Genomic DNA, 18,995 nt, shown 5'->3' on the forward strand with positions numbered 1-18,995 from the left:
TTCACATAATTGGAATAAAAGAATCATACTTACAAATCTTTCAATATGAGAAAAGAAAAGAATGTAACTTTTGCCTTTCTCTTTGTCTTGTAATTTGTCTTTTGGTCTCTCATATACTTATTGTCTTTACCTTTTGCTTTTTTCCTTTGAATTCAACTCAAAGATTTTACTGTTACAAACGTCCTGAATTTGAAAAAATGAATATTAAAATATAATTTGAACTGAAGTTGAATGATCACAAGTTAATACTGAAAGAAATACTCGTGGTGCATGAAGGAGTAAAATTAAGTATCAGAAACTGTAAATTAAAAAGAAGCTACAATCTTGATTGAATTAAACATAACACACACAAACATAAACGGTATACAAGAAAAAAAAGGTTAACATTGAACTTGATTTGTCAGTAGACGGCCTTAACGTTGCCATCTTTGATCATTTTTTCACCACAGTAGAAACAAATGAAGAAGATGCATAATGCACAGTAAAATCCAAGATATTCATGACTATATTCACGACAAACGTCGCAGCGGCATTTTGTAGTGAGACTTTGAAAGGTGAGAGGGTGTGGATGGGTTTCAGCATTCACATGATATTCTTGCCCCAACTTCCTGTTTCTATACCAGCCGGATGTAATTGGAAAGCAGCTCGGATGGATGGATATATTGCAGCTGCGGCAGTGATACATCCAACTCTTGGGATTCATTTCTCGTTCGCATTGATCGCAGTAGAATTCACCGGGATGGTTTAGAGTGGCGTCATGCGTGAGAAGCAGCGGGTGGTGCTTGTCCCATCTACTGCTGGTGGTTGACGCAGGCAGCCCCGCGCATCCAACGTGCACGAGGAAATCACAGATGCCACATTCGTAGCTGTTAACGTTATATAGAGTGCCTCCACAGGCATCACAATAGATGACACCACGTCTCTTAATTGTATCTTGTGCAGAACGAAGGTTGAGGAGATGATTCGGGTGAGCTGCGTGATATATGGTGTCCGGCATTGAAGCGCACTTTATATCTACTCTGAAGTAATTACATTTTGTACACCCATAAAACAGACCATTAGTAGGTTTGGAGCAGACGCTGCAAATTGAGCACTCCCATGGTTTAAGTTTGTCACCGGATCGAAGGACAAGGCTGCTGTGATCATTTTCATGTTCATGGAGGAGAGGAAGAGAGGAGAGCTGAGTTGGCAAGAGGAAGCACGCCAAGTGAAGATAGTATTTGCATGAGCTGATGCTACATCTCATGTAGTAGTAGTTATCTTTACTACTACTTAAAGAAGAAGAAGAAGAAGAAGATGATGTTTGTTTCAGAAATATAGGAGTAATGCACCCATCACATATTAACTCCGATTTTCTACAAGAGTAGTCTTCCTCATCATCATCATCACTATTTTCTTCTTCTAAATCTTCTTCTTGAAATGATGATGATGACGATGAGACTAATATGAGTTTGTGATGGTGGAACTTATAAACAACATCATCTTGATGATCAAGGATGAGTGAAGGTGCATCAACTCCTTGTCTCCTTAGAAACGCTCCAATTAGGTCCTCTCCCACAGCCACATCACTTATTGGAAACTCCATAATCCCTTTCCCTCTACATGCAATGCAACAAATTAAAACACACATTTCAACGTATACTATAAACCAACAATTTGTTTTGATGATGTAACATAAAAATATTAGATTTACATAATGAAGAAAGATACATGGGTGGTTTTGTTATATACCTAGTGGTGTGTGGCGATTTGGTGAAGGCGCAGGTGAGATGGACAACATAGCTGCAAAGCTTACAATGATATATCCAATGTTTGGATATTAAAAATTTTCTGCACACCTCACAACGGTAGTTATACTTGAGATATTGAAGCGGGACATGGAAAGAGAGAGAGAGGGAGTGAGGGTGTTCCTCCCTTTGAATGGTATGAGGCAAGGAAGCACATCTCTGATGGATCCAATACTGACAATCAACATCAAGGCATGTGTAGGAACTCCCTTTGGCATGTGTGGTGCCGCAAGCATCGCACTTGAATGCACAACTCCTCCTCAACAGCTTCAATTCATGGTTGGGGTGACTCGGATGATGTATGATGCTGCGCTCGTCATCTTCGGCTCCATACATCATGTCGCTTCCCTGTGCACATCTGATATGCGCCTTAAACTTGCATTCTGCGCTCGTACATCTGTACAAGATGATTTCTAAATCGTCTTGGCAGATAGAGCAGAGCGTTTGCCAATCCACAGGGGCATATTGTTGAGTGAGTGTGTGTTGAGGGTGCATTGCGTGCCTGATCTTCCTCGGCGCCTCTGCACATTCTTCATGTAGTCGGACATCGTACCCACATTTCTGGGTACATCTATAACCTCTCTCTCCTGTTCTAAATTTCCCACTACAACCATCACAATTATAAAAACTATGAATCATCACCATAGAAAGTGGATGCTCGTGGCTCCAATGATTAAGCATCTTTCCCTCTCCTTCCTTCTCTTCTATCTCATTTTCTACTTCTCCTCTCATCTTGTGTGTGTGTGTGTGTATTTTCCTTGTTACTTCTTGTGTTTGGATATCAAAACTTATATAGTCTCAGAAAAGCAATGATAGACCCAGGATATATAACTCGTGGGATCGGATACACTGAATATTTAATGTATGGAGTACAATATTTAAATAATAATTATTTTAAAATATAGATAATATTTAAATACTAGTAGTAATATTTTTTGAAAAAATGCATTACAATTCCTTTTTGTATCTACTAAAATAAGTACTACTACTACCTAATAAAGTCCCATTTCATTTTGAAGACCAAAATATTAATTCACCACACAATAATATTGCACAAAGTACGATGCATCTTCATAACCACATTTCTATGCAGAGTTATCTTGGTTCAGCTCTCTTTATTCAAAAAAATTCATCGATCTCTCCCCTCAATTTTAATCCATATCGATAATTTAGTTGCATATTTCTTCTCTCTCTCTCTCCTACTATTTCTCTAAATCCCAGTTTTCAACACATTTTCGTTTATCTTCGTGGAGGTGTTGGCCGTGGGGTCGGAGGCGTGTTGTAGCAAGATCGGCCGACGAATTCTAGTATATTCCGATAGCATTCATGGACCCACGGTAGGGTCGGCCGACCCCGCCCGACCCCACCTGGGTCCGTCCTGCAGAAAAGTATATATCAAAGTATATATATCAAAGTAAAAACTCTTCTTTTTCCCTTATTTTTCTTTTTCTTTTGTCTTTTGCTTTTCCGATATAGTAATTATATTTTTCTAACGTCAAATTTAAGATTAAATTAAAAGATTAAATTAATTAATTAATCTTACACATTTTGGATTTAATGCCTTATGGGGGGTTTTGTCTTTTGCGTGTTAAAAATCATTATTTTTTTAATTAACTGAGATAGTTCTTTTTAATAGTACTAGAAACGGAGATAATCCAAACAAAAATGCATCTAAATCTGTAAATGGAAGGACAGATTGCAGTCGCTGCAGTGATATTGTTAAGGACCTTCTCCTTAACAGTATTCCGGCGCGTCTGCGTTCTTTTTAAGCCCATCTGCGTCGATCGAAAAGTATTCCGGCGCCCAGCGTGGGTCGTCGGAAACGATAGCTTCAGGCTGTACGCGGTTCCTCCGTCGGGCAGCGTGAGAACTAGAGTTGATAGATAGATAATTCACAAGATTTGTGGGCAAATAATATTTCATTCATAATGTGTTAATGAACAAAAGCCCTATTTATAGACTAAGGACCATGGGTTGATTCGAGCTAATCCTATTCATCTCGGGAAAGAATCAACAAAGAAACCCGAAACTGAGCTTATAATTACGCTCGACGCTTAATACCAAAAATAAATAATAAAGATACTAATATTCAAAAAGGAAATAAAATCAAAAATAGAATCAAGAAAATAAAACATAAAATATCTTCTTCACTGGCGAACTACTTGGCGAGTTTCTCCGGCGGTCGGACGTTTCGTTTTGGCTTCGTCGTCGCGATGGACGATTGGGGCAGCACCTCGAGACTCTTACCCCTGAGTATCGTCGGCGCCTCCTTCGCCACTGCTGTCACGTCCGGCTGCTGGTCTGGTCCTGGCTGTTGTTGCGGGATCGTATCAGATACATCCAACTCTTTCGGTTCATTTGTTGCTCACACTGATTGCATCCCGGATGTTTCCCTTTTGTCTTTTGCTTTTCCGATATAATCATATTTCTATCGCGTAATATGCATTTAGTTGGGCCGGAAAAGGTTCATTAAGCCATTATCTTAATTTGGTCCAGTTGTTATTAGAATAGTTGTATTGGAGCTAATCAGCACTGATTTTGATATGATAAGGTTCATGTGTTTTGCGAGTCCTTGGAAATTTCATTGCTCACATTTTGTTTGATGAATGCCTCAATGAACCAAGTATTATTATCTTTCAGAAAAAACCACTAGCTCACAACATATTAGAAGTTGAAAATAGAAGAATATAAAATAACTTCCAATATGAGGAAAGAATGTAACTTTTGCTTTTTTCTTTGTCTTTTGCTTTCTCATATATTGTCTCTATCTTTTACTATTTTCTTTGAATTCAATTCAAAGATTTTTAGCATTTCTTACTGTTATAACTTGAAGAGTAGTTGAATCACAACTTAACAACGAAAGAGTTGCTTAATCATTAGTCATATATATGCATGGTGGAGTAAAATACAAGCAAATTGGAATAAACCAAACTTCAAATGTGAGAAAATAATGTCTTAGTCTTTTGCTTTTCTCAGAGTCGGGTGGGTGCTACGGATTCTAATGACCCACACTGAAAGGCAACAGGTGTGGGATTTATAGACCAACACTAAATCTCGTCCCTAAAAACTGACCTATTAGAAGAGAGAGCAGAGCTTATTTGATTTATAAACCTCACACTCGTTGCTACCGGCATCGTTCATTAATTATTCATTTGTTATTTGATCAAAATTTTCATTCTTGTGCTTCATTTTATCATTGTACCATAGTTTTTGCTATATGGAGTATAACTCAACAATAACATGTCAAACAAATCTCTTTGACCACTTAGGCATGAAATTAATTAGGCCTTCATAGGTGACCAGCTCACATAAATTGGATAGAACGAATTATATCAAACTTCCAATATGAGAAAAGAATGTATAAAAATCACCACTTAATTCAGTTCCAATTCAAGAATCTCCATTTTTATTTCTATGTATTTGCCTTTTGTCTTTTGTCTTTCTCTTTGTGTCGTTGCTTGTCTTTTGCTGTCCTTACATTTTGTCTTTATATCTTTTACTTTTCTCTCTCAATTCAGCTCAAAGATTTCCAGCATTTCTATATGATGTACATTAAAACATCCTTACGACTCGTTTGATAAAAAAGATTGGATATAAGAAGATATGTAAAACAAGATAAGAAATACGGCTTCATGTCAAGATATGCAAAGATATGAATTTTTTCCGTTGTTGTTTGATAGAAAAGAAATTATCTAAATTTGTATTGTATTTTAAATAACATGGCTTAACTTGACAAATTGGTGGGATACATAAACATGGTTAATGTTATAATTTTGGTAAGATTGGATAGGGCCTTTGTCTTATATTGGGCTTTGAGTTAAGCTTAACTATGATATCAAACAATTAGAAATGTCCATATATAATTTTCTATCTTGGTATTACTAACTTATCATAAAGTTGTGAGAGTTGGATAAGCCATCATTGCTCATATTTGATAGTAATAATAAATTGTGTTAATTAATTTAGGCAAAAATTTAGTATGAATAACTAGTTCCACCACAGTTGATTCGCTTTTCCATTTTGGGAAGTTCCTTCATAGTATAGAGTCATTTCCCGATATGGTAATAATTATCTTTTCTTCTTTCCTACTTTATTCACTTTTCTATTTTATTCTCTATATATATGATCTACATTAAGACGCGCGCCCTTAATTTGGAAAAAACAAATACTAAAAATCTAAAAAATATAATTTGAACTGATGTTGAAGCACAAGTTAATACAACAAAGCCCTTTATTAATCGCTCACACGGCTAGCTCAGCTGGTCTTCAAAGCGACCATTGAGTTTAACGTTTAACCTAGGAACTTGTAGTGTGATATATGATGAACATTAATACGTGTTGATTTTGAAAATATAAATATTGTTTTGAATTGATGTTCAGTCACTACCAAGAAACACATAATCACGGTTAATATGACTAAGAAAGATGTCCTTAATCTTTAAGCATGTGAAGAAGTAAAAATTTTCAGTATTTGAAGGGCAAGCTACACTCTTCATTATTTGAAAGGCAAACACACTCAAATAAATGCAGTATGAAAAACATAAGTCTACTAAACATTGAGCTTGTTTTTTTTTCAATCCACGGCCTCAACGTTGCCTTTTTTGATCATTTTTTCTCCGCAGGAGTGGAAACAAATGAAGAAGACGCACGATGCACAGTAAAATCCAAGTGATTCATGCCGAGGGTAACGACAAACATCGCAGCTGCGTTTGGTAGTGAGAATTTGAAAGGTGAGTGTGTGGCAGTGAGCTCCGGTGATCACATATTTTTGACCAAACTTGATGTTTCTAAACCAGCCGGATGTAGTGACAAGACATCTCGGATGGAAGGATATATCGCAGCTGCGGCAGTGATACATCCAGCTTTTGGGATTCATATCTTGCTCGCATCGATTGCAGTAGAAATCACCGGGACGGTTTACAGTGGCGTCGTGCATCAAAGGAAGCGGGTGGTTATTGTCCCATCTGCGGCTGGTGGTTGATGCTGGCAAAATCGCGCATTTAAAGTGCACCATGAAATCACAGCTGCCGCATGCATAGCTATTACAAGCAACAAAGAAGGAATCAGGACAGCCATCACATTTAAGGTTATCTCGTGTCCTAGTATCTTCTTTGGAGAGAAGGTTGAGGGGGTGTGGAGGGTGAGCTGCATGATATATAGTGTCCGGCATTGAAGCGCACTTTATATCTACTTTGAAGCTATAGCATTTTGTACAGTCATAATACAGACCATTCGTATCTTTACGGCAGATGCTGCATTCTTGCCATTTCCATGGTTTAAGTTTGTCACCGGATTGAAGGACAAGGCTGTGATTGTGGATGAGAGGAAGAGAGGAGAGCTGAGGTGGCAAGCAGAAGCAAGCCAAGTGGAGATAGTATTTGCATGATCTTATGCTACATCTCATGTAGTAGTAGCAGTAATCTTCATTACTGCTACTACTACTGGAACAAGAAGAAGAAGACGGGGATGATGATGCTTGTTTCAGAACTATCGGAGTAATGCACCCATCACATATTAACTCCGATTTTCTACAAGAGTAGTCTTCCTCATCATCATCATCACTATTTTCTTCATCTTCTTCTTCTTGAAATGATGGTGATGATGAGGAGACTAATCTGAGTTTGTGATTGTGAAACTTATAATCAACACCATCTTGATGATCAAGGATGAGTGTATTTGTACGTGTATCAACTCCTTGTCTCCTTACAAAATCTCCAATTAGGTCCTCACCCACAGCCACATCACTTATTGGAAACTCCATAATCCCCTTCTCTCTACATGCAACAAAAACACACATTTCAACATATATAAACCAACAAATTTTCACGAAAGATATGGATGAAAGAAGAGTACTGATCATACCGAGTGGTGAGGAGCGATTTCTTGAAGGCGCAGGTGAGATGGACAACGTAGCTGCAAAGCTCACAATGATACACCCAATTTTTGGTTACTAATCTTTTTCTGCAGACATCACAATGGTATTTATGTCTGAGATATTGAGGAGGGACATGGAAAGAGAGAGACAGGGAGTGATTGTGTTCCTCCCTTTGAATATTCTGTGGCAAGGAAGCACATCTCTCATGGATCCAATACTCACAATCATCATTGGTACACAAGTAGGAACTCCCCTTGGCGCCTGTGGTGCCACAAGCATCGCACTTGAAGGAACAACTTCTCCTCAGGAACAAGAGTTGATGCTCAGGGTGACTCGGATGGTGTATGGTGCGCTTGTCACACTCGGCTGCATACATCATGTCGCTGCCCTGCGCGCATCTGGAATGCATCAAAATTGTGCATTCTGCGCTCGTACATCTGTAGTAAATTCCCCAGACATACCATTGGCAGATTGGACAGCGGCCTCCTTCCACGCCGAAAAGGCTGAACTGTTGAGTGAGTGTGTGCTGAGGGTGCATTGCGTGCCTGATCTTCCTCGGCGCCTCTGCACAGTCTTCATGTAGTAGCTCTGCATACCCACATTTCTGGCTACACCCATAACCTTTCTCTCCTCTTCTATAATACGTTAGACACCCATAACAGTATTCTCCTCCACGAGATCTCACCAAAGTAAGTGGATGCTCGTGGATCCAATGATCAACCATCTCTCTCTCCTCTTTTATCTCATTTTCTACTTTTCCACTCATTGTTGTGTGTGTGTGTGTGTGTGTGTTTCTTTTTACTTCTTGTGTTTGTGTGTGTTAGGAGGTGTCCACACCAACATATCTATATATAGTGAAATACTAAGATATTTTATTTTGTATGACTACACTACTATTGACGGAGTATAATACTAAGATATTTTATTTTTGTCCTTACACAGCCGCTATATGCTACTCCATATGGCTAAGAAAACTACTCTTTCCGATGAGTATCACTTATGTCATTTCCTACTCCATCTCCTACTACATATATACATATGAGTGATGGACTCCACCATCATATATCATGTTTGTGTATATGTAGTAGTAGATAGAGTAGAAAATGACATATGTTTATAAACAGCTGAAACTTCTCTGTTTGAAATGTAATTTTGTTCATGAAATACAAAATTATGTGCATCTCAAATCATAAAAAGCAGCACCCAAATCATCTACAATAACTAATGTGCAATGATATTATTTTTATGATTTGTACCTTTACCTATACTCATTGAAACTATACTTGACTAAATCATGATCTCAAAGCCCAAGATCATAATTTTGTAGTCCAGTAAAATCAAGTAAAGATTGTGAGTGGAAAAAGGCATTTCCCATCTACATAATTTCATAAACACAAGAGGATCATGAATTATGATCACTTTTTTTATAATCTTGTACACCTCCACCAACATCAACATTCCCCTATTTCTTTTTTACAAAACACTACCATCTTCATCACCACACCACTACCATACACCAACAACTCTTTCTCTTTCTCTTTCTCTTTCTCTTTCTCTTTCTCTTTTGCTTTTCCGATATAATCATATACCCTATCACGTTTAATTTTGCTCTTTCTATTTCTCTTTCTCTTTCTCTTTTGCTTTTCCGATATAATCATATACTCTATCACGTTTAATTTTGCTTTGTATGACAATACCACTATTAATATTGATATAACACTAGTATAGGAGTACTTTATTTTTTGACCTCAAACAGCCGCTATATGAAATATGAGATCTACTTACCACAAACAATAAAAATATAGAACATTTATTGATGATCGTCCAAATAAAAAAAATATAAGATACTCCATTTAATAGGTACATAAAGGATTACTTTCTTTTCAAAATTGAATCACACTAAACTTTAATACTATTAGCAAAGTTAATAGAGTACTCTCTTTCTCTTTTGCTTTTCCAATATAATCATATATCTACTCTCTTTCTCTTTCTCTTTCTCTTTCTCTTTCTCTTTTGCTTTTCCGATATAATCATATATGCTACTCCATATGGCTAAGAAAACTACTCTTTAGGCCTCTATGGTATTTAGTTGGGCCACTAAAAAGGTTTATTCATCCCAATTTACACTGGTGGATGGCCTTTAGACCACTTCAATTAGGCTGGTAAAAATCATAATTTTTTTTCAATTTCAGTGAGACATTTCTCTATAATAGAGACACAGTCACACACACAAACATGTTTGGTTAATCAGTGTTATAGACATATGAATAAAATGGAAAGAAAAAGTTTTCTGTTAAAAATTTCAATATTATGAATCTTATATATTCACATTAACACTGAACGAGACATCTTTACCATACGAATTGTAAATCATATAATTTCATTTCTGATCACTCCAACAAAGTAAGTGAATGCTCGTGGCTCCAATGATCAACCACCTCTCTCTCCTCATCCTTCTCCTCCCCTCCCATCTCTATCTTTTTTTCTATTTCACTCATTATTATACCTGTGGTTTTTAATCTTCTTATGCTTGTGTGTGTATATATGCAGTACTCCCTCCGTTCCACAATTGGAGTCTTAATTTTTCATTTAAGTTCATCCCACATTAGGAGTCCCGGTACACTATTTCCATAAATGACAATAGGTCTCGCATTCCACTGACTTCATTCAACTCATTTTATTATAAAACTATTAATATATAAAAATGAGACTATGTGTTCCATTATCTTTTTCCATCAACCTTCTTTTATAGAGGAGTGTTTCTTAAAACTCGTGTCTGACTCAATTAGAACTCCTAATTTCAAACAGAGTTATATGGAAACATTAACAGACCAGAAATCGAATCATAACAAAACTTCCCATCTCAGCAAAGAATGTAACTTTTGCCTTTCTCTGTCTTGTAATATTTCTTTTGTTCTCTCATATACTTATTGTCTTTACTTTTTGCTTTTTTCTTTGAATTCAACTCAAAGATTTTGCTGTTACAAACGTCCTGAATTTGGAAAAATGAATATTAAAATATTATTTGAACTGAAGTTGAATGATCACAAGTTAATACTGTACAACAAAGAAATACTTGTAGGTGCATGAGAAGGAGTAAAATTAAGTATCACAAAATGTAAATTAAAAACAAGCTACAATCTTGATTGAATTAAACACAACACACATAAACATAAACGGTGAGATAAAAACACTTCTAGTATACAAGAAGAAAAAGGTAAATATTGAACTTGTTTTGTCAGTCCACGGCCTTAATGTTGCCATCTTCGATCATTTTTTGACCGCAGGGTTCGAAACAAATGAAGAAGATGCATGATGCACAGTAAAATCCAAGACGTTCATGCATATCATAACAGCAAAGGTCGCAGTGGCGTTTTGTAGTGAGAATTTGATAGGTGAGTGTGTGGCAGTGAGCTCCCTCGATCACATATTTTTGACCAAACTTGATGTTTCTAAACCCGCCGGATGTAGTTTTGAGGCACTCCGGATGGAAGGATATGTCGCAGCTGCGGCAGTGATACATCCAACTCTTTGGATTCATTTCTTGCTCGCATTGATTGCAGTAGAAATCACCGGGATGGTTTAGAGTGGCGTCGTGAGTCAAAGGCAGCGGGTGGTGCTTGTCCCATCTACGGCTGGTGGATGATGCCGGCAGCACCGCGCATTGAAAGTGGACGATGAAATCAGAGGTGCCGCATGCATAGCTATTATTAGCACCCCAGATGAGGCCATTACAGCCATCACATGTATCGAAAGCTCGTATCTCAGTATCTTCTGGGGAGAGAAGGTTGAGGGGGTGTGGAGGGTGAGCTGCGTGATATATGGTTTCCGGCATTGAAGCACACTTTATATCTACTGTGAAGCCATAATCACATTTTGTACAGCCATAAAACAAACCATTAGTAAATGTGCCACAGACGCCGCAAATGGACCACCGCCATGGTTTACGATTGTCACCGGATTGAAGGACAAAGCTGTGATCATGTTTGTGGAGAAGAGGAAGAGAAGAGAGCTGAGTTGGCAATTGAAAGCACGCCAAGTGAAGATAGTATTCGCATGAGCTGATGCTACATCTCATGTAGTAGTAATCTTTACTACCTGAAGAAGATGATGGTGATTGTTTCATAAGTATCGGAGTAATGCACCCATCACATATTAACTCTGATTTTCTACAAGAGTAGTCTTCCTCATCATCATCGTCATCACCATTTTCTTCTTCTTGAAATGATGAGGAGGAGGAGACTAATCTGAGTTTGTGATGGTGGAACTCATAATCAACAACATCATGATGAAGGATGAGTGAATGTGTGTCAACTCCTTGTCTCCTTAGGAAAGCTCCAATTAGGTCCGCCCCATCATTTATTGGAAACTCCATAATCCCTTTCTCTCTACATGCAATGCAACAAATTAAAACACACATTTCAGCATATATAAAACAACAATTTTTCAAGAAAGAGTATTGATTATACCGATTGGTGAGGAGCAATTTGTCAAAGGCGCAGGTGAGATGGACAACATAGCTGCAAAGCTCACAATGATAAATCCAATGTTTGGATAACAATCTTTTTCTGCAGACATCACAACTGTAGTCATATTTGAGATATTGAGGTGGGACATGAAAAGAGAGAGACAAGGAGTGATTGTGATCTTCCCTTTGGATATTCTGAGGCAAGGAAGCACATCTCTCATGGATCCAATATTCACAAGCATCATCGGTGCACGTGTAGGAACTCCCTTTGGCGCCTGTGGTGCCACAAGCATCGCACTTGAATGAACAACTTCTCCTCCACAACTTCAGTTCATGGTCGGGATGACTCGGATGGTGTATGGTGCGCTTGTCACCTTCTGCTGCATACATCATGTCGCTTCCCTGTGCGCATCTGATGTGCATCACAAGTGTACATTCTGCGCTCGTACATCTGTAGAAAATTCCTAGGACATGCTTTTGGCAGATTGAACAGTGGCCTCCTTCCATGTCGTCAAGGTTGAATTGTTGAGTGAGTGTGTGTTGAGGGTGCAATGCGTGTCTGATCTTCCTCGGCGCCTCTGCACATTCTTCATGTAGTATCACATCATACCCACATTCCTGGCTACATCTATAACCTTTCTCTCCTCTTCTAATATGTGTTAGACACCCATAACAAAATCTTCCTCCAGGACCAGCTGGAGCATCCACCAATTTAAGTGGATGCTCGTGGTTCCAATGATCAACCATCTCTCTCTCTTCCTTCTCTTCTTTCTCATTTTCTACCTTCTCACTCATTGTTGTGTGTGTGTGTGTGTGTTTGTTTTTTCTCTTCTTGTGTTTGTAGTGTGTGTGAGAGGAGGTGCCCAGACGAACATATGTATATATAGTGCAACATACTACTATATGGAATCATACAACAACTTCCCATGTTACCAAAGAATAATGTATCACAAAAATCAATGTGTTTCACTCTTTGTCTCGTGTCTTTTGTCTTTTGCTTTTCTCAATTAGACACACATTAAAGCTACTACTAGTATTTCTTACTCCCTCCGATTCCCGTTAAATGTCACATATTTGACTAGTTAAATGTCACATATTTAACCGGTTTTAAGAAATTATTTGTTTTTGTGAAGGAAAGTGGGTCAAAAAATTTGTGGAATGTGGACCCACTTTTTTATACTATTCCTTTTGTCCCCTAAAAATATAAATTTTTTCTCATTTTTAGTCATTCTCTTAAAAATAAAAACTTTCAAAATTTCTCTCTCTAATGAGACAAGATCCATTTTCCACTAACACACTTTTCTTTGTATCTCTCTTACGTTACTAATTTGCATTAAAACTCGTGTCGTTTCAAAAGTTCCTCTTTCTAAGAGACGGAGAGACTATTATAATAATTGTGAGTAGAATGGGTTAATGGAATGTAAGATCCACTTCTCACAAATAGTAAAAATAATAGAACATCTATCGATGATCGTCCAAATAAAAAAAATAGTACATGAAGGAATACTATCTTTTCAAAACTGAATCACACCAAACTTCTAATATTATTAGCAAAGTTAATAGAGTAGTATCAAGCAACAACTCTTTATCTTTCTCTTTCTCTTTCTCTTTCTCTTTAGCTTTTGAAAGTAGTAGTATCAAGCAACAACTCTTTCTCTTTTGCTTTTGCTTTTGCTTTTGCTTTTCCGATATATAATATATCTATCCGGTCTAATTTTATTTTATATCACTACACTACTATTGATGGAGTATAATACTAAGATATTTTATTTTTTTCCTCAAAAAAGCCGCTATATGCTACTCCATATGGCTAAGAAAACTACTCTTTCCGATGAGGATCACCTATGTCATTTCCTATTGATCTACTATACATACAAACATAAGTGATGAACTCTACCATCATTTAGTAGATAGAGTAGGAAATAATATAGTTGATCCAAGTTACTCTCTAGGCCTCTATGGTATTTAGTTGGGCCACTAAAAAGGTTTATTCAGCCCAATTTACACTGGTGGATGGCCTTTAGACTACTACAATTTGGGCTGGCAAAATCATTATTTTTTTATTTCAGTGAGAAATTTCATTTTAATAGAAAAACATAGTAAAAAAAATGTTGGGTTAATGTGTGCCAGAGTGTTTAGAAATATGAACAAAATGGAAAGAAAGAATTTTCTGTCAAAATTTTCAGTGTGATGAATCTTATATATTCACATTAACACAGAACGAGACATCGTTACCACACGAAATGTAATTCATATAATTTCATTTCTGATCACTCCATAACTCGGTCATCCTTTAACTCGGAAACTAGAATTAAGATCTGATCATTTGTCTACATTTTATAGATGCAACAAATCATAAAAAGCAGCACGCAAATCAGCTTCATCTCATGTAGATCGGATACAATACAAATCTTCCAATGAGAAAAGAACGTAACTTTTGCTTTTCTTTTTGTCTTGTGATTTGTATTTTGCTTTCTACTAATATATTGTCTTTATCTTTTGCTTTTTTCCTTTAAATTCAATTCAAAGATGTTAGCATTTCTTGCTTTTAATACGTCCTGAATTTGAAAAAATGAATATGAAAATTATACAATTTGAACTGAAATTGAATCACAAGTAAACACAACAGAGAAATAACACACACAAACAAATACGGTAAGACTAGAAACACAAAGTAGTACTCCCTCTGTTCCATTAAAAATGAAACGTTTTCCTTTTTTGGTTGTCCCATTTAAAATGAAACGTTTCTCTTACTTTACTCTCTCTTCATCAACTCACAAAACAACACTACATAAAATCCCGTGCCGGTTCACAAATCTTGCATTTTAAATGGGAAGGAGGGAGTAGTATACAAGAAGAAAAAGGTAAACATGTCAATCGACGGCCTCAACATTGCCATCTCTGATCATTTTTGTAGCGCAGGTGTCGAAACAAATGAAGAAGACGCATGATGCACAGTGAAATCCAATATCCTCATGCCTATCCTGACCACAAACGTCGCAGCAGCGTTTTGTAGTGAGAGTTTGAAAGGTGAGTGTGTGGCAGTGAGCTGTGGGGATCACATACTTTTGACCAAACTTGATGTTTCTATGGTATCCGGTTGTAGTTGGAGAGCAGTGCGGATGGAAGGATATATCGCAGCTGCGGCAGTGATACATCCACCTTTTAGGATTCATTTGTTTCTCGCATTGATTGCAGTAGAAATCACCGGGACGGTTTAGAGTGGCATCGTTCATCAAAGGCAGCGGGTGGTGCTTGTCCCATTTAAGGCTGGTGGTTGATGCCGGTAGCACTGCGCATTGAAAGTGCACGGTGAAATCACAGCTGCCGCATGCATACCTATAATCATAATCCCGGACGACATCATTACAGCCATCACATAAATCGAAAGCTCGTATCTCAGTATCTTCTTTCCATAGAAGGTTGAGGGGGTGTGGAGGGTGAGCTACGTGATACATTGTGTCCGGCATTGAAACGCACTTTATGTCTAATATGAACTCATCGCATTCTGTACAGACATAAAACAGACCATTCGTATATCTACGGCAGACGCTGCAAACCGACCCATCCCATGATTTAAGTTTGTCACCGGATTGAAGGAGAAAGCTGTGATCATGTTTGCGGAGAAGAGGAAGAGAAGTGAGCTTAGTTGGCAAGAGGAAGCACGCCAAATGAAGACAGTATTTACATGATCTCATGCTGCATCTCATGTAGTAGCAGTAATCTTTAGTAGGAGTACTTGAAGAAGACGAAGAATAAGATGATGCTTGTTTCACATGTATCGGAGTAATGCACCCATCACATATTAACTCCGATTTTCTACAAGAGTAGTCTTCCTCGTCATCATCATCATCACCATTTTCTTCTTCTTCTTCTTCATGAAACGATGATGATGATGATGAGACTAATCTGAGTTTATGATGATGGAACTCATAATCAACATCATCTTGATGATCAAGGATGAGTGAATTTGTATCAACTCCTTGTCTCCTTAGAAAAGCTCCAATTAGGTCCTCACCCACAGCCACAACATTTATTGGAAACTCCATAATCCCTTTCTCTCTGTGTTCAATGCAACAAAAACACACATTTCAACATTAAAAAAAAAATTTATGATGTACTCCATCTGTCCCACTAGAAATGAAATGTTTTCCTTTTTGGGTTGTCCCATTAAAAATGAAACGTTTTTTAAAATAGAAATAACTTTATCTCTATTTTTCCCTCTCTCTTACTTTACTCTCTCTTATTTAACTCACAAAACAACCCTACATAAAATCCATAAAATCCTGTGCCGAAAAACAAACGTTTCATATTTATTGGGACGGAGAGAGTACTAACTAACATACATAATCAAGAATATTGATTACACACGCGCACGTACCTAGTAGTGAGGAGCGATTTGTCGAAGGCGCAGGTGAGATGGACAACGTAGCTGCAAAGCTCACAATGATACACCCAATGTTTGGTTACTAATCTTTTTCTGCAGACATCACAACGGTAGTCATATCTGAGATATTGAGAAGGGACATGAAAAGAGAGAGAGAGGGAGTGATGGTGGTCTTCCCTTTTGAAGGTTGAAGGCAAGGAAGCACATCTCTCATGGATCCAATACTCACAAGCATCATTGGTGCATGTGTAGGAACTCCCCTTGGCGCCTGTGGTGCCACAAGCATCGCACTTGAATGAACACCTTCTCCTCAGAAATAACAGTTGATGCTCAGGGTGACTCGGATGGTGTATGGTGCGCTTGTCACCTTCGGCTGGATACATCATGTCGCTGCCCTGCGCGCATCTGATATGCATCACAAACGTACATTCTGCGCTCGTACATTCGTAGAAAATTCCCCAGACAGACCTTTGGCAGATTGAACACTGCAACCACACTAACACATCTTCAAAGTTTTGTTGTTGAGTGAGTGTGTTGAGGGTGCATCGCGTGTCTGATCTTCCTCGGCGCCTCTGCACACTCTTCATGTAGTAGTAGCCTTTGATACGCACATTTCTGGCTACACCCATAGCATTTTTCTCCTCTTGTAAAATTCCTAAAACACCCAAAACAAAATCTATCTCCAGGAGGAACTTCCACCAAAGTAAGTGGATGCTCGTGGTTCCAATGATCAAACATCTCTCTCTCCTCCTTCTCTTCTCTCTCATTTCCTACTTTCTCACTCATTCTTATGTGTATGTGTGTATTTTCTTTTTACTTCTTGTGTTTGTCTGTGTGTGTGTGAGGAGGTGTCCGGACGAACATATGCATATATAGTGAAATATACTATGGAATCATACAACTACCTCTCATGTCAGCAAAGAATAATGTATCTTTCACTCTCCATTTGTCTCGTGTCTTATGCCTTTTGTTTTTCTCAATTAGACACACATAAAAAACGGTTTCTAACTCCATCTGATCCGCATTAAATGTCACATATTTGGCTAGTCCAGATTTTAAGAAATTGTTTAATTTTATGAAAGAAAATGGTTAAAAATTTAGTGGAATAATACTACTTCCTTCATCCCCTCCCTTCATCCCCTAAAAATAGTTTTAATTTCTTTTTCCTTTTAAGTCCATCTCCTAAAAATTACTCCCTCCGTCCCAGATAATTCGTCTCAGTTTTCCATTTCGGTCCGTCCCACATAATTTGTCTCACTTCAACTTTACCATTTTTGGTAGTGGACCTCATATTCCACTAACTCATTCCTACTCACATTTTATTATAAAACTAATATATAAAGGTAGGACTCACATTCCACTAACTTTTTCAACCCACTTTCCATTACAATTCTTAAAACCCGTGCCCGGTCAAAGTGACCCGAATTATCCGGGACGGAGGGAGTAAAACTTTTGAAATTTCTTTCTATCTAATGAGACGGGATCCATTTCACATTAACGCACTTTTCATTCTATCTTCATTACGTTACCAATTTTGCATTAAAACTCGTGCCGTTTCAAAAGTACATATTTCTAAGGGACAGAGGGAGTATTATAATAATTGTGAGTAGAATGGGTTAATAGAATGTGAGGTCCACTTATCACAAATAATAAAAATAAAATGGAACATTTATTGATGATCGTCCAAATAAAAAAAATATATAAGGTATTTAATAGGTAGACATGAAGGAATACTATCTTTTCAAAACTGAATCACACAAAACTTCTAATACTATTAGGGGGTGTTCGGTTTGCAAGATTGTATCCCGGGATTAAGTATGTAGGGTGTTTGGTTCATAAAAATTCAATTTTACAATTCAATCCTAGATATATAATCATGGGATAATTAGTTAGCTTAATCCTAAATTATATTTTAGTAGTATTATTTTATCTAGAAAACCAAACACCGTCTTAACAAAGTTAATACAGTAGTATCAAGCAACAACTCTTTCTCTTTCTCTTTCTCTTTTGCTTTTCCTTTTCCTTTTCCTTTTCCTTTTCCGATATAATTATTTATCTATCACGTTCTCATTTTATTTTGCATGACTATACTACTATTGATGTAGTATAATACTAAGATACTTTATTTTTGTCCTTAAACAGCCGCTGTATGCTACTCCATATGGCTAAGAAAGCTACTCATTAAGCCTGTATGGTATTTAGTTGGGCCACTATAAAGGTTTATTCAGAAATATGAATAAAATGGAAAGAAAGAATTTTCTGTCAAATTTTTCAATGTGATGAATCTAATATATTCAAATTAACATGGAACGAGACATTGTTACCATTAGAATTGTAAATCATACTATAATTTCATTTCTGATCACTCCATAACTCGGAAACTAGAATTAAGATTTGATATTTGTCTACATATACTAGATGCAACAATTTATTTTATGACCATGTGTATAACAAAACTGTATTGAAGTAAACAAAATT

At 37.2% G+C, this 18,995-nt stretch overlaps 3 protein-coding genes across 4 annotated transcripts; all 3 read right to left on the minus strand.

Moving 5' to 3' along the window:
• Positions 1 to 400: 400 nt before the first annotated feature.
• LOC125207009 lies at positions 401 to 1,817 on the minus strand. The gene is made up of 2 exons (XM_048106219.1): positions 1,732 to 1,817; positions 401 to 1,598 (listed from the first exon to the last, which is right to left on the minus strand). The coding sequence occupies exon 2, from the start codon at positions 1,583 to 1,585 to the stop codon at positions 401 to 403; it is 1,185 nt and encodes a 394-aa protein (XP_047962176.1). The 5' UTR covers positions 1,586 to 1,598; positions 1,732 to 1,817.
• A 4,419-nt stretch (positions 1,818 to 6,236) lies between these two features.
• LOC125207010 lies at positions 6,237 to 12,985 on the minus strand. Its single transcript, XM_048106220.1, has 4 exons — positions 12,132 to 12,985; positions 10,910 to 12,050; positions 7,650 to 8,416; positions 6,237 to 7,561 (listed from the first exon to the last, which is right to left on the minus strand). Exons 1-4 carry the CDS (start codon positions 12,923 to 12,925, stop codon positions 6,361 to 6,363), a joined length of 3,903 nt encoding a protein of 1,300 aa, XP_047962177.1. The 5' UTR covers positions 12,926 to 12,985; the 3' UTR covers positions 6,237 to 6,360.
• Positions 12,986 to 14,738: 1,753 nt separating this feature from the next.
• On the minus strand, positions 14,739 to 17,143 carry LOC125204707. 2 transcript variants are annotated; one of them, XM_048103422.1, is made up of 3 exons: positions 16,986 to 17,096; positions 16,512 to 16,912; positions 14,739 to 16,192 (listed from the first exon to the last, which is right to left on the minus strand). In XM_048103422.1, the coding sequence occupies exons 2-3, from the start codon at positions 16,901 to 16,903 to the stop codon at positions 15,004 to 15,006; spliced, it is 1,581 nt and encodes a 526-aa protein (XP_047959379.1). In that variant the 5' UTR covers positions 16,904 to 16,912; positions 16,986 to 17,096; the 3' UTR covers positions 14,739 to 15,003. The 2 variants fall into 2 exon arrangements, with proteins under 2 accessions (XP_047959379.1, XP_047959380.1); XM_048103423.1 differs by having other exon boundaries at positions 14,740 to 16,192; positions 16,512 to 17,143.
• Between the last annotated feature and the right edge of the window lie 1,852 nt (positions 17,144 to 18,995).

This window comes from Salvia hispanica, chromosome 2 (genome assembly GCF_023119035.1).
Source record: "Salvia hispanica cultivar TCC Black 2014 chromosome 2, UniMelb_Shisp_WGS_1.0, whole genome shotgun sequence".
Lineage (NCBI taxonomy): Eukaryota > Viridiplantae > Streptophyta > Magnoliopsida > Lamiales > Lamiaceae > Salvia > Salvia hispanica.

Excerpts from the sequence above, each read along its gene's own strand:
- LOC125204707 (XM_048103423.1), bottom strand. The coding sequence starts at position 17,104 with ATGAAGAGTGTGCAGAGGCGCCGAGGAAGATCAGACACGCGATGCACC. Across the intron at positions 16,193-16,511 it reads AAATCGCTCCTCACTACTAG|AGAGAAAGGGATTATGGAGT; the intron begins GTACGTGCGCGT and ends CATTGAACACAG.
- LOC125207009 (XM_048106219.1), bottom strand. The coding sequence starts at position 1,585 with ATGGAGTTTCCAATAAGTGATGTGGCTGTGGGAGAGGACCTAATTGGA.
- LOC125207010 (XM_048106220.1), bottom strand. The coding sequence starts at position 12,925 with ATGAGTGAGAAGGTAGAAAATGAGAAAGAAGAGAAGGAAGAGAGAGAG. Across the intron at positions 8,417-10,909 it reads AAGATGGCAACATTAAGGCC|GTAGAAAATGAGATAAAAGA; the intron begins GTGGACTGACAA and ends ATGAGTGGAAAA. Across the intron at positions 7,562-7,649 it reads AAATCGCTCCTCACCACTCG|AGAGAAGGGGATTATGGAGT; the intron begins GTATGATCAGTA and ends TGTTGCATGTAG.